The sequence below is a fragment of the Pholis gunnellus genome (assembly GCF_910591455.1).
Source record: "Pholis gunnellus genome assembly, chromosome: 22".
NCBI lineage: Eukaryota > Metazoa > Chordata > Actinopteri > Perciformes > Pholidae > Pholis > Pholis gunnellus.
In genome coordinates this window covers 4,475,557-4,488,853 of record NC_136549.1, presented here as the reverse complement: position 1 = coordinate 4,488,853, position 13,297 = coordinate 4,475,557, and the positions used below count along the sequence as shown (strand labels likewise).

At 46.5% G+C, this 13,297-nt stretch overlaps 1 protein-coding gene across 1 annotated transcript in view; it reads right to left on the bottom strand.

Moving 5' to 3' along the window:
• Positions 1–12,219, bottom strand: part of nav3 (neuron navigator 3) — a gene marked incomplete at its 5' end in the record, with an annotated part of 173,251 nt that extends 161,032 nt beyond the window's left edge. Inside the window, one exon of the mRNA XM_079183853.1 lies at positions 11,968–12,219. Within this exon, the coding sequence (XP_079039979.1) occupies positions 11,968–12,219 (252 nt within the window). The remainder of the gene's footprint in view (positions 1–11,967) is intronic.
• Between the last annotated feature and the right edge of the window lie 1,078 nt (positions 12,220–13,297).

Below are 13,297 nucleotides of genomic sequence, written 5' to 3'. Positions count from 1 at the left end.
TCCCTTCAGGATCACAGTTTTCCTTCGCACTGTCCAGATTTCCTCCCCCCTCCACCCTCTTGGTATCTCACCTTCAGTTGTCATATCCACAAGGCCACGAGGAGGGAGCCAGATGCAGAGAGCGATGAAGGTTTTAAACCTGAATGAGGTGCCTGCATCTGCTTCCAATCCAGAGGCAAGCTAACTCCTACCATCCCCATCTTCTTTGAATAAATACTGAATAATAAAAGAAACCATCCCTTCTCTTGAGTGGCCATCCGTCTGCCTGATTGCTTTCAGCCCTTGTACTTCCTGGTTCATCAAGGGTAGAATGACCTTCCCTCTCCAGTTAGGACGACAGAGTCACACGTCGGATTGGGTCATGGGCAAGTACTGTGCATCAGCCTCTCCACATGAATCATATCCTCTTGGCTCCTCTAATTGCACTCAAATAATATTTTTCCATCCCTCTCCTTGACTGTTCTCCCCAGTACATGTTCCCCCCTTTAAGTTAGAATTGTCTACAAATTATTCTTTAGTGCTGGCAATTAACTGTGGCATTAAACACTGCAATACTTATATTTTTTGTTATTATTGTTTGTTTCAAGAGCATGACTCAAAATAAAGCTTAGGTAGTCAAGCGGTATAAGGTACACACCATGGGCTACATTGTCTCTGGTTCAAATCCAGCAGTGGACCTTTATTGCATTTCATTCCCCAACTCTCTCCCCCCCTTTCCTGTCAGCTCCCTGGTACTGACTCTCTAATAAAAGCATCAAATGCACGTAAAATAATAAAACAACAAATAAAAGAAGCTGACATGTTGATAGAGTTGGCCAATGTCTACAAAAGAAAGAAATCGTACACATAACCTGTCTTCGTTTTGCTCTAGAAAGAGGCTTCCAGCTAAACTTTGTGAACTGCTTGTCGACATCTGCACAGGAAAGTAGCGCGGAGCAATACAAAAGCCTCTTGTCGCTGACGTTGGTCGGACAAGCTGTTGGCATGTGGCCCGTTAGCACGTGAACCCTGGTGGCTGCTACAAGGAACCTCTTGTCCTCTTATTACTACTCCAGTAATGAGTCTCTTCAGTCCAAGATGGCCGACAGCCCTTCCTCATCATAAAGGGATTATGAGGGAAAATGTTTGCTCGTTTGCACAAGCTTTCTGGACCACCACAAATCTGCCTTACAGGCCAATGATTGACCTGAACCAGCAACCCATGAACCCATCACTGAGGCAATGACCTTCCAGCGCTGGCAGAGACAAAGATTCTCTGTGTATGCAATTCACCTCCCTGTGCACGTGATGAGGGCCATTACACCATTTAGAAGATTAAAATATAGAGTCTTAAGAGTGAGTGCTATTCATCAGCAGCAATAGAGAAGCAATATAACTGTGTGGTAGGGGGGAAAGAGATCACAGATTAACAGACTCCCATTGGGTGTAAGCTTTGGCAATACCACTGTCCTCGTTGCGGATGCAATTCAAAAGACCCACTGCTTGTTTAAGTGACAACAATCAAGGCCACTGGGTTTGGAGAGGAAATGAGCAGAGCCCCGAAAAAGCCTCAGAGGATGCATCAACAAAAAACCGAGCAGTTGTTAAAAGCGAGAGTATGATGGTTCACGTGGGAGCAACAACAACAGCAGCCAGTAAATAAAACCAAACTCCAATGTGTGCCTGGAGACTGTGAGAAAAGTTGCTCTGGCCCAAACAGCAGAGCTTTGTTGGCCATGTGGGGAAGGCCAATGGAGGGGGGAGGGAGGGGAGAGGGAAAAGAGAAAGGGTGGGTGGAATTAGGCTTCAACTCTCCATCTCTGGAGACTGTGTCAAGGGCCGGTAGTTCATGCTGAACTCTCATTAATGGCAGAGTTAACACACTTTATGGGCAAACTGAATACAGTGGAATGGCAGAGGCAATAGGGTTGTGATGTTGAGGCGGAAATTACTTTTTTTTTAATGGAGAGTTGCACTTTGGTGGAAAAGAGGCCCACCTGCAGCCCAGAGGAAGAGCATTATCAAGACAGCAGAAGGGCAACAGAACAGAGGCCAGTGTTGGATGGATGTAGATCATTAAGACCTGACCTGGGAGTCCTCACATATGGTCAAATTATACTATAATAAGCACCACTGAAAAAATCATCGCAACCCAGCATACAGTAGATTACCATTAAATGCGACGTATAATCATACCTATGGGTGATTGAGACTCTCCAATGCACTTAACTTACATGTCTATAAACCGTGGGAGGCAACACACTTGTTCACGGTGTGAACACGAAAACCACATAAAGAAAGAAACAGGGCCAGGAATCAGGGCCAAGTTCTTCTTGCTGTCAGACAGCTTCGTTGAAAAACTAAACCACCGAGCCTCTAAGCAGTGAAAAACTGCTTTGTAATTTATATTACTGTAAAAGACCTCATTTCGTTTCATTCCGTTTTTTATTGACGCAGACGCGCAGAGACAGGCAGGCACCCACAAGGCTCCAGTTGCAGCTTCGCAACATGCAGTTTCACACTCGATTTACCGCCACCAAAAGGCCACGGACACATCAAATGCTGCCACGCTGCTCTGCAGACGGCCCAGAAGGCTGGAGGGGTCACGCACCACTGCGTCAGCCTATGAGCTCATGACTACATTGGACCTGCACGATGTTTCCGCTACTGTAAACCTCCGAGAGCCATGTCTCAGTGTGTCCAGCGTCGCACCAACACTGCCAGGTTAACACTAGAAAAGGCCAGTTGACATCTGCCTTGCATTTCGGAAATATAATCTCCTGGGTCTCCAAACATTCCGCCATAACCACATTCTATATTCAGACTAGGAAATAGTTCCTAAAACTAATAGAGCTAAAAAGTTGTATTCACATTAAAAACAAGCTGTGCCAAAGGATGATTCCCAATGCGTTTTTTTGGGGTGCTTTGTTAAGCCTTTAAAGATGTGTCTTCTTTTTTCTCCTGACTTAATTTACCACCTGCAGCAGATGATATGACCTTTTCTAAGATGACTTAAATCCACTGTGAGGGTCAGGGTTTTGATCCAACTGGGCCACCTACCAGCATCCACATATGTGACTTTCAAGGCAATTTGAACCAACACTTTCACCAAATCCCCTTACAGCTTGCTGCTGCTGCTCAGATTAAACATACAGAAATATATGAGGAACCATAACAATTTCCATTTGGCATTCTATTGGCTCTTACATACGCCCTGCAGAGACAAAATGCAGAAAATTGAAAGAAACTGACATGTCTGGATTGAAAAGAAAAGTGGAAAAATAATGAGAGCATAGATGCTGGTTGAGAGTAATGATGAGTCTAAATGTGAGGGCTAACCGCTCCAAAAAAACATGTGTGCTCGCTCTGTTAAGCACCCTGTAAAAGGTCGCGCCAAGGGAGGGTACAGCAATGAACCACCACCCAGAGTCCCACTAGAGCCAGCTTTTTCATCAAGCCATCTGCGTCTGCGGGTCGGTTTGTGTTTCCTATTTATTTATCAAAAACAACCAACAGTCGACCCGCAAATATGGCCCATTGCTGGATGATTGATGCTGTTTTTAACAAACATTCACACCTGGGAACTACCAACGCAAACCACACTTTTTACTGGAGCAAATGGAGATGACGTTTTGGGTTTCAAACTAGCAAACATATGAACATGTTCAGCTGATGCCCTCGCCAGCTAAATACAACTATCCAAGCATTTGAGTGTTACATTTTTTCGGTTGTTGCTTATTAACAGTTAACGTCACAAAGAAATGTACGAGATTTGAAACCAAGGTTTTAGTGTCTTTGAAGGATGTGGTTATGATGGTTATGATACTGTAATACACAGAGGTAAAGAACTATGCTACACCCCATCCGATCCTATTCATGCTGATCAAGTAGCTGTTATTCCCTATATTATTCTTAGTATTTCATAAAGCCAATATTATTTACAGAATGTAATCAAAATAAAAAACATTAATAATATTTATTAGAGAATATTTATTTATATATGACCATTTGTGTTGTATTATGTTTTATTTTGGTGCATATAGGCAGCTCAACTCAACTTTCTCTTTCTATGACCAGCAGCACATTCTGTGCTGAGCTTGCTTCATGAGTTGTTTACTCCGATTCGTTTACGACAGCAGGAAACAACAACAATGCTTAATACATAAATACTGGGTTAAAATCGGCCCTGCTCCTTTAGCCCATACAATGGGCTCACTCTTAGCCTGTGCATTTCACTGCATGTCCATATAGTCACCGTTACTCCCCGTCCGGAGCGCCGCTCTTCACCCCAGGTGCCTCTGAAGAGCCAAGAAACACAGTAACCGTGTTGATAGTCGGTGATCTACCGCAGCCGCTGTGTGAGCCGTGAGTCAATACCACAGAGACCGCTCGCTTGACTCATAACACCAGCAATCATTCTCCGTGCATGCCTAAAAACAACACATCCGCAGAGCCAGGGCACATGTTAGCATGTGCTACGGGATGTGTTCGGGTGTTTGCTCTCCGTCCATGCTTGTTGTTGTTGTCTCTCCCAGATGTTTCCCTGCTGCTGCCTGGGTCAGCGCTAGACATGCTGCACAGAGAGAGACGTATAACAAGGGTTTGAGGAGAGGAGAGGAGAGGAGAGGAGAGGAGAGGAGAGTGACCTATTGGTTCAGCTAAGGAAAGGTTATCTGTGACAGCTGGAGAGACAGAACTGGGCCAGGTGTGTGTTAACTGTCTCCTGCTGCTTTTTGCATTAAAAGTATCACAGAGGAAAGGATAGAAAGGTGGAGGAAAAGATGATCGGGGGAGGGTGAAAAAAAAAGAAAAGAATATGACAAAGAAAAAAAAAGGGAGGGGGGGGTGAAAGGAAAATACCAGTAAGTGATTTGGAGGTAGCAGAGTAAGAGAAAAACACCAGCGAGGAGGGACAGAAAAAGGAGGACTCCGAGAGGAATGCTGGGAATGGGAAAGAGCAGAGAGACGGTGACAGGAGACGGGGTGTGGAAAAAAAAAGAAACAAGTGCCGGGAAGATGTGAAAAGAAGGGATTGAGGGAGGATAAAGGACAGAGAGGAGAGGACGCTAAGAAAACACAGCAGACAGAGAGACTGCTGACAGACAGCTGAAGAGAGACAAACGGAGGGGAAATCTGAGGTGGAGGTAAAGATGATCTGCCACCGCACGGCGATGAAAAGCATGACCTTGTAGTAACCTCATATGTGAGCATCAAGTGGGAAAAGTGTTCCGCACAAAGAAAATTACAGTTTATTCACTTAAACAACAAGATCAGATAGACGTAACATACATCGTGTAAAATGTGTGTCTCCGTCTCCAGTACGCGCTCCTTTCACTTCCCCACGTTTCTTCTTTTACGGCATTAAACTACAAACGAGCGCCCCGTCCGTCTTGGATCATTTAGCGAGCCTACCTTTGAACTAGCAGAGGGCCTGGAGCGAGTGTGTGCACAGTGCCGCACCAGAGTAACTGTCTTCCACACAGGCCCACACTGTCCTGCCTCCGTAATTCAAGGGTCAGAATGGGTCATCTTTTGATTTATACAAAACTCCCATTAATAAAGAAAGGCTTTATTTTTATCGATTCTCTGGTAAACAAGAAGGAAGCCTCGGCCATCTACCTAAAAAAGGTTTCACTGCTGTGCTCGGGTGCTTGTCTCACTTCTCTTGGTGTTGTGGAGCGAACTCTGTGACTGTACTTCCAGGGGAGGGTATTTTTAACCGGTGTGGCTGTACTGTAAACACCAGCCGCTATGTGTGTTCTCACTCCAAGATTTAAACACGGCGGCCCACAGCAGACTCCCCGCCGCACGAAAAGGCAATGAAATACTGTGTGAGACAAAACGCACGGGGAGACGGAGAGTGTTGGAAAGCATAATATTGTCTTGCATTATTCCGACCCCGGGGGTTCATTAAGGAATCTCAGCAGTGTGGGGAATTATGCAGAAGTGTGAAACATGTGAGCGAATCCCCTTTGTGGTAGTGATTCAGCTGTGATATATGTATTTTTTCTATTTGATAATCTTACGGTTGAAAAATCATGTGTTGGACCAAAAATCACTGCCATGTTTCCAACTTGGATGAGGCCAAGAGCTGGGGTGGACTCCCATGTTAACACATTATCTCTGATTGGCTGAACAGACCACAGAGCGTTGACCTTCGTCCTGCTAACGCTACTAAAGTTGCAGGGACAGCACGGAGAGCGTCACAGAAACTGCAGTAACAAACCAGGCCTGCGTCCTTTCTCTTGTCAGCGGTTTCAACCAAGGCAATTCACAGGCCAACTCTCATGTCATTCTATACTTAAGTTCAAGAAGTTGTGGTTCCCTTTTTAAAGAATGCAATTTAGAATCAATGAGAGCCTAACGACCGCTCCTGTCCCGCTGCACTGTGTTTCAAAGATTCAACCGCCGGCCTCGCTGACGTGCAAACATAGCAGCGCTCCTCCCGCTCGTTAGCGTTCACATTCACCCTCACGACGACGCCGTATCTTCCAGATATGGAGTCCGGCACACGGCGAGTCAGACCACCCATGACTAGGACACTCATTCAGACACCCCCCCAAGGCCCAACACATCCGACCCCCTCCCTCGGCTGGAACAAGTTGGCCCCCTCTCGCTTCCCTCTGTTCTCTCTGTTGTTTCAGCGGCGTCTCGAGTGGAGAAGAGTGAGAGCAAGAAAAGACGGAGGGAGAGCTCTTCGACTGGCGATGTGCTGGACAAAAAAACCATCATGGTGAAATATGTTTCCTATTCAAAGTCCTCCTTTACATCACTACAAATGTTGACAGCAGATGTCACTGTACTGGAGCTAATAAACAAAAATGTTCGTATGTGACTGTGATGGCAGTACTTAGTACAAATGTTTCCCATGCATATGAGCATATGAAAGCTGTTTAGTTGTATGTACAACATGCATTAGGGATGTACATATTACAGGCTCCATGGATGGTATGATCAAGTGGTGCATGTCTACGTATGTTTATGTGTGCTGTATGTTTATGTGTTATAACATATAACCTGAATCAGTGAGGAAGATATCACTCTACAATTACCCAGCAAAGAGCTTGTTTGCTTTTTGGAGAGTTAGCAATCATTCATGACAGCTTTGCGTGCAGACAACGGGCAGAAAAACGGAAGAAAACATTGTGGGTGCGATACAAAAAAAAAAAAAGAACAGAAAAGGAGCGAGAAAGAGGACAAGAGAAACAGACAGTGGCAGGCCCACCCAGAGAAAGAGGCAGAGGTTTGTTTACATTCTACTCGCTCACTCAAACTCACTGGACCCCGACATCGCTCCCTGGGGCACTCCGCCTCACTTTACTACTTTGAACCCACCCATGAGCGGCAGATGCACCAAACAAGAGAAAATATGCAAAGACACATCCTGATTATTCTCCTCAGTGTGCACACGCACACACACACACACATGACAGGATGTTTTTTGTTCTCTAAGTGAGCGAGTGTGTCTGGCTCTCGTCCGCACTTCCGGCAAACACTTGTGTACTTATTCTTGAGGAACAACATTCCGGGATAACATTTCACTGACAGCAGAGGCCGGCCATAGTAGCAGGCTGCGACGGTCTCGGGCTGGTGTATACAGTGAGCTGCATTTCTGAGATAAAGACACGTTCACCATATACAGCATGACTCTGTTCTGTTGACACAAGAGGGGGCCTGTCAGTGTAGACTGACAGCAGAGGAAGATAACTAAGGATTTACAGGAGGTACTGCTATTGTAAATAACCCCATTCGTGCATTTTTACTGCACCCAATCACTTCTACTGTGGCTATGCAATTGCACAGCAATTGTATTTTTAACATAACACTCTTATGTTTTTAAAAAGAAAAGGGTTATGAGACCTGTAAAAGGAAGGCACAACTTGAGTCTCTTAAACATTTTTGCACCTGGGAATGGAGCGAGTAAGTGTGCGATAAAAAAGGGCACTATGTGGTAACTCTAAATGCTAAACTAATTGGCATTTGGAAGCTGAAATAACCAAGTTTTCTTCACACTAATGAGCTAGATTCAGTAATTGGCTGCATTCTCAGGGTCAAGACCAAAAACAGGCTGAGATCAGAGGAGCGAGCTCGTCACAGGTACGTCATTACTTTCTATGTGCAGCAGAGTTATTAAACACATTTCACTCAAATCATTTGCTGGGAAGCAAAATGAGGATGAATCCCATCCGCGCACCCACGCAGTGTTTCAAGGATGAACAGAGATGGATCCAATCAACATCATTTCTGCCATGCTGTAGATCTAATCGAAAGAAGTGACACAATTTTCAGTTCCACCACATAAGAGACTCACTAAATAAGTCCCGGGGCTGTGTGATTTGGACACCAGCCCAAAAACTCTCGATGCTCAAGATAACTCCACACTTCATCAACACCCGGTCGACTCAGATGAGCTCTTTATTCCAGCTCGTCATCCCGCGGCGCCAGAGGCTGTCAGCGGAGAGTACGACAGGAAGAGCAGACGTCTCACCGTGTCCTCGTCTCCAGGGTGCAGGGGGGAGTGGGAGTGCTCTACAGCCCTGGAGCCGTAGATGGATTAAGACCGGGGGGGGGGGCCCAGGAAGAGGGCAGGTGTTGCGATTTAAATTTAACTCGTAAAATTAAGCAAATGCAGTCAAAAGGCAATATGCAGATGGCCACGCTGCATGTTTCGATGTTGAAAAACCCGACAGCCGTGTTTCTGTAAAGCCCCGCGGTATCCACGACAACTCAGACAAACACCTGTGCACAGAGAGAAACACACACATGCAGACGCGACTCGCCGACACTCCTGTGAAAGTGGGCGCAGTCAGTGGTGGAGAAGAGCTGAGGGATTATCTATCACACAACACATGCAGACTGGACTAATACAGCTGAGATTAGCTGCAGCTAATTCTGAACGCTGTCCGAAATGAGTCCCGTCTGGGAGGCTTAGCGTTGCCCTTTAAACAGCACACCTGCATCGGCTCTGTGGCTCTTTTGCAGATGGAGCCCGAGAGCAGCGGTCTTCCACCACGGCTACATCTGTTAAATGTGAAACCTCTCATTCCAAATATGTCGGGGGCGGGAGGCTGCAGATCAAATTTGAGCTTGTCTTTCACGTGTACGGGATTCTTCTGGACTTCCTCCTTGTCTCAAAACAACATCGGGCCTGCTGTCTTCTGCAAACACCACACCAAAGGAAAAACAAATCCCTTCTTCCTCTCCGCTTAGCGCTTAACCCTCTTATTTATTTTCGCTTGCTCTCGTGCCGTGATCATTCTGCTTGCACAGGAATAATGTCCGGGGTAACTGTGGTGCTGATTCTTGCACTTCTGGCTGCTTATAACGCAGGTAATCTAGGAGTTTCAATCTATTTTGCTATTACGCTGACCGCACGTCGTTCTGCACGACAGCCACGATAAAATAGCAGACGTAATGAATAAATAAATGTGTCGTGGGTCAAATACTCTGAACCTCTTTGTTGACCAGACAGGAGGAATTTTCCACCAACACACTGCGTTCTTGAAATAGAGGGAAAAAAAACGTTCCTGCTTTGGCAAACACCACCCAGGTTAGGATAAGTTTAACCTCGGGCAAACAAGCCAACACATGCTGACTATTGTATTTACATGGGGGCTTGCATATGCACAAACAAGCATGCAGTCAAGCACTGCACACACACACACACACACAGTCCTAGGCTTGATCCCGCTTGATAATAGTGCTCCAAATTAAACAAGGAGTGTTGGTGAATGTGAAGGAGTAATGACAGCGTTCACTCCACCGTCTCTCCCTTTTTTTCTCCCCCCTCTGAAAGCCTGGATAGTTAAGCTCTTAAGGGACTACACAACACAATTAGACAGACTAATTACCCCCTCCATACCACCCATTCCTCACCCACACCAACAGGCTGGGGCAGGAGTTCTGTCTGCCTACGAGCTTCCCAAGGACAGGGACTATAGTGCGGTGCACTGATTGGACATTTTAAGGCAAATTAGCGGGCGCTCTATCAACAGGAAGGCAAGAGCAAATCTTATAAACCACCACACAATACGAAGGGCAAAGGTCAGAGCCACAGAAATCTGACAGCATTTCTGTTACAGAACAGCTTGAAGATAGAAGTTAAAGTTACTGCAAGGAACTTTAATATTGTGTAGATTTTGGCAGTCCCTGTGGACAAAAGCGGCAGTGTTTCCGAGCATCAGAGTCCTTTTAGAAAACCTCACATTTGACTGCGGGGTCTGACAGTCTGCCATGTGCAGTCCTGGTTCTGGTTCTCCCGTACTTCTCTTCCCTAAAGTAATATGACCCGGGCCTAAAGTAGCGGGGACCGGTGGAGCAGCGAGGCAAAGCTCCCCACCTACCGCTGGAGCTCTGACTGCAGGTCAAAGGTGGCGGCGAAGCTGAATCTGGGTCTGTCGACGGTGGGTTGAGTGCGGTTGGAGCCTGAGCTGAAGGAGGTCCTGGTGAACCTGCATGATTAAGTCTAATTCTGTACGGAATCGGACCAGGTCTCAACCATGACAAGCATCAAGAATAACTACATAGACATGGGTAATCTTCTCCCCGATGGTCTAGTTTACTTCTGAGGTCACACAGAGACATCAGTATTAAATTGATACCATTTTATAAACAGTTAAAAGTTCCTCACAGCAACTTGAGTGAGGAACAAGTCAAACACAAGTTGAGGAGCAGCGGGTGGGGAAGCCTGCATGAAGGGTTTCTTTTTGAGGATATGATGGGAGATGGATGCTGACACAAGTCAAATCAGCCTTCAGCATTCATCCTCTTCAAACCCAGATAAAACGCAACTCTAAGAACCGCTTTTAAAGGAGCAAGCGAGAGGCTTGTAAGAAACCGGTTGTGTTAACAAGCTGAAAGTCAAGCTGAAGCTGCCAGTTCAGCGGCAGGTTAATGATGAACGTAGTCACCCTGCAGGCGAATTGGACTCGGACACGGACACGCTGGAAGGATTTAGAGGCAGGGGAGTGCTGACCCGCTCTTTGATGTCTCCTGCCCACATTTCCTCTGGGTCACGAGGAAAAGCTGCAGCTTTGTACAGTATCAAAAGTCCAAAAGCCAGAAAAAGAATCAGGGTCAGGGAGTCTTTGCATTTTTCTTTTTTTTCTCTTTGTCGGGAAGTTTTGTAACGGTAGAAAGAGAGGCGGAGGAGAGATCAACCGGCCAAACAGGAAAGTTTCAGTTTGTGCTCTGACAGCTGCGGATGTGGGACGGGCCGAGGCACCGCTGAAACTATTTGGCGGGGAGTTTTGAAAACTCCTTCTTCCTTGAGGACGGGGCCAACCCCGCCTCCTCTCTTGCAGCCTGAGAAAGTGAGCCAAAACTTCCTGCGAGGAGGAAAGGACTCTGGCACGGCCTGTGTTTAGTATGGTGAACCACTTCATGATCTCTGTGCGTCCATTAAACCATATGTAACTTTTTTTCTCGCCGTTGGGGGTATATTAGGAATATACTCTGGGAGTGAAGGCGGCAGCCCCGGTGATCTTTCTGAAATATTACCCAGCATCGGAGACAGATTGAGGAGAAAAGCAGGAGCGGGGGGAGAGTGTGTTCAGACCATGTTCCCCTTAATCTTTGGGGCTTCTCAGGTAGCACCCATTACCCGTAGATTAGTTTCCCTCCCTATAGAAGAGCAGACACGCATCACTTCCCAGGTAGGGATCTGTATAGTCCTGACTAAATACTTAAATACACACAAACACACTGATTAGTAAATCATGTGCCGACTGAACGGGCAGCCAGATGAGACAACTCACTGATAGAGATGCATTACTCATCTGGTTTCCCCTCTCAGTTGATGACCAGAAGCCGGCGACATCATCCCACCGGAGCACACATGACTCACCACCATGTGCCTGAGCTCTGCTTCAGAGCTACACCTGCTTAGATGAGACCAAGATGGGAAAGGAGAGCGTGACAGATACTGAGAGAAAGAGAAAGACACCTGCGGAGTGTCACCATGCTGCCTGCGGAGACACCACCACTGACCTTGCAGATCTTGCTCTCCTCCGTCTCTGCTCTGGACCTCCCCTCAGTTGTCCTCTGGTACCCGGACTTGATGGACAGCTGGCAGGAGAGCCCCGGGGCGCCCTCGCCCGCCCCGAGCTCCTGCTGCCGGACAGCGTAGCCCTGTGAGGCGGCCGCCCTGACCGCGCTGGGGATGGGGAGTGCGTTATGCACCGGCTTGCTGCCCACCGTGGAGGGTTGCCTGAGCTTGGAGGCGACGCCGACCACTGGCATGGTGCTCTCCCCCCTCCACCCCCCCGGGCACAGAAATAACTACACAGGAGTGGGTCCGAAAAAGTACGGCGAGGAAAAGGGGAGACAATTCTGTTGTGACTCCTTCTGATGTCTTCACAGGAGAGGAAGGAAAAACTAAAAAAAAGAAAAGAAAAAGGAAAAAAAAAAAATACAGCAGTCGCCTCTCAGACTGAGAGGAGAGCAACTGTGCTCATTCTGTTGCCTACAGCGAGCAGGACTCGCAGAAACTGAGAGAGCTTCTCCTTCCTCCAGTTCACTCCCTCCTCCTTCTCCTCCCACAAGCAGCACTCCTCCCTCTCCTTACTCTCTCTCTCTCTCTCTCTCTTTCAGAAGTGTACCACAAAGTCAGCCAAAACAGTTCAAGGGGGCGTGAACTCTTCTGGAAGGTACAACCACCACTGGCAAAACCCTGATTGCTCAGACCTGGCTGAGTGTGTGTCTGTCAAAACAGCTCTCTCTCTCTCTCTCTCTCTCTCTCTCTCTCTCTCTCTCTCTCTGAACACTAGAAATAGACGCACTCTCACCGTCTACATCTGGAGCTTCCCCTTCCTTTGATGAAAGAAACAGTGGAAAAGTGAGAGGGGGAAAAAAAAACTCAAGAGTTATACAAAATATGGAAATCGCAAAAAAAAAGAGGTTTGAGGAGTGAAATTAGAAAAAAAAAAGTAGAATGAAAGTTGGAAGCTCTTTGTGAGAAAGAACTTAAGGAAAAAAAAGTTAATCAAGTACCAGATTGCAAGTTGCTCAACTGGTTTCTACTGCTGAGCCTCTCACACTACTCTCTCACAGTATTCTTCCTGAACGGAAACAATGAAACTTAAACAAAAATAGCCTCACTAAGTGATCTTAAATACCTAATTGTTTTTGTGTTGTTATTCGGTATTTAAAATGATGAATCAGTAACCCTTCAGCAGGTGCCAGAAGTCTTATACTTCAACAGGAATGTGGCAGCAGTGGCTAGATCCAATACACACTAATGCATCCTGAACCCTGGAAACCTTCGGTAATGTTTTGGCCTCCGTATGCTTCAAACAAAGTTGTGACAAAGTTACTTGTG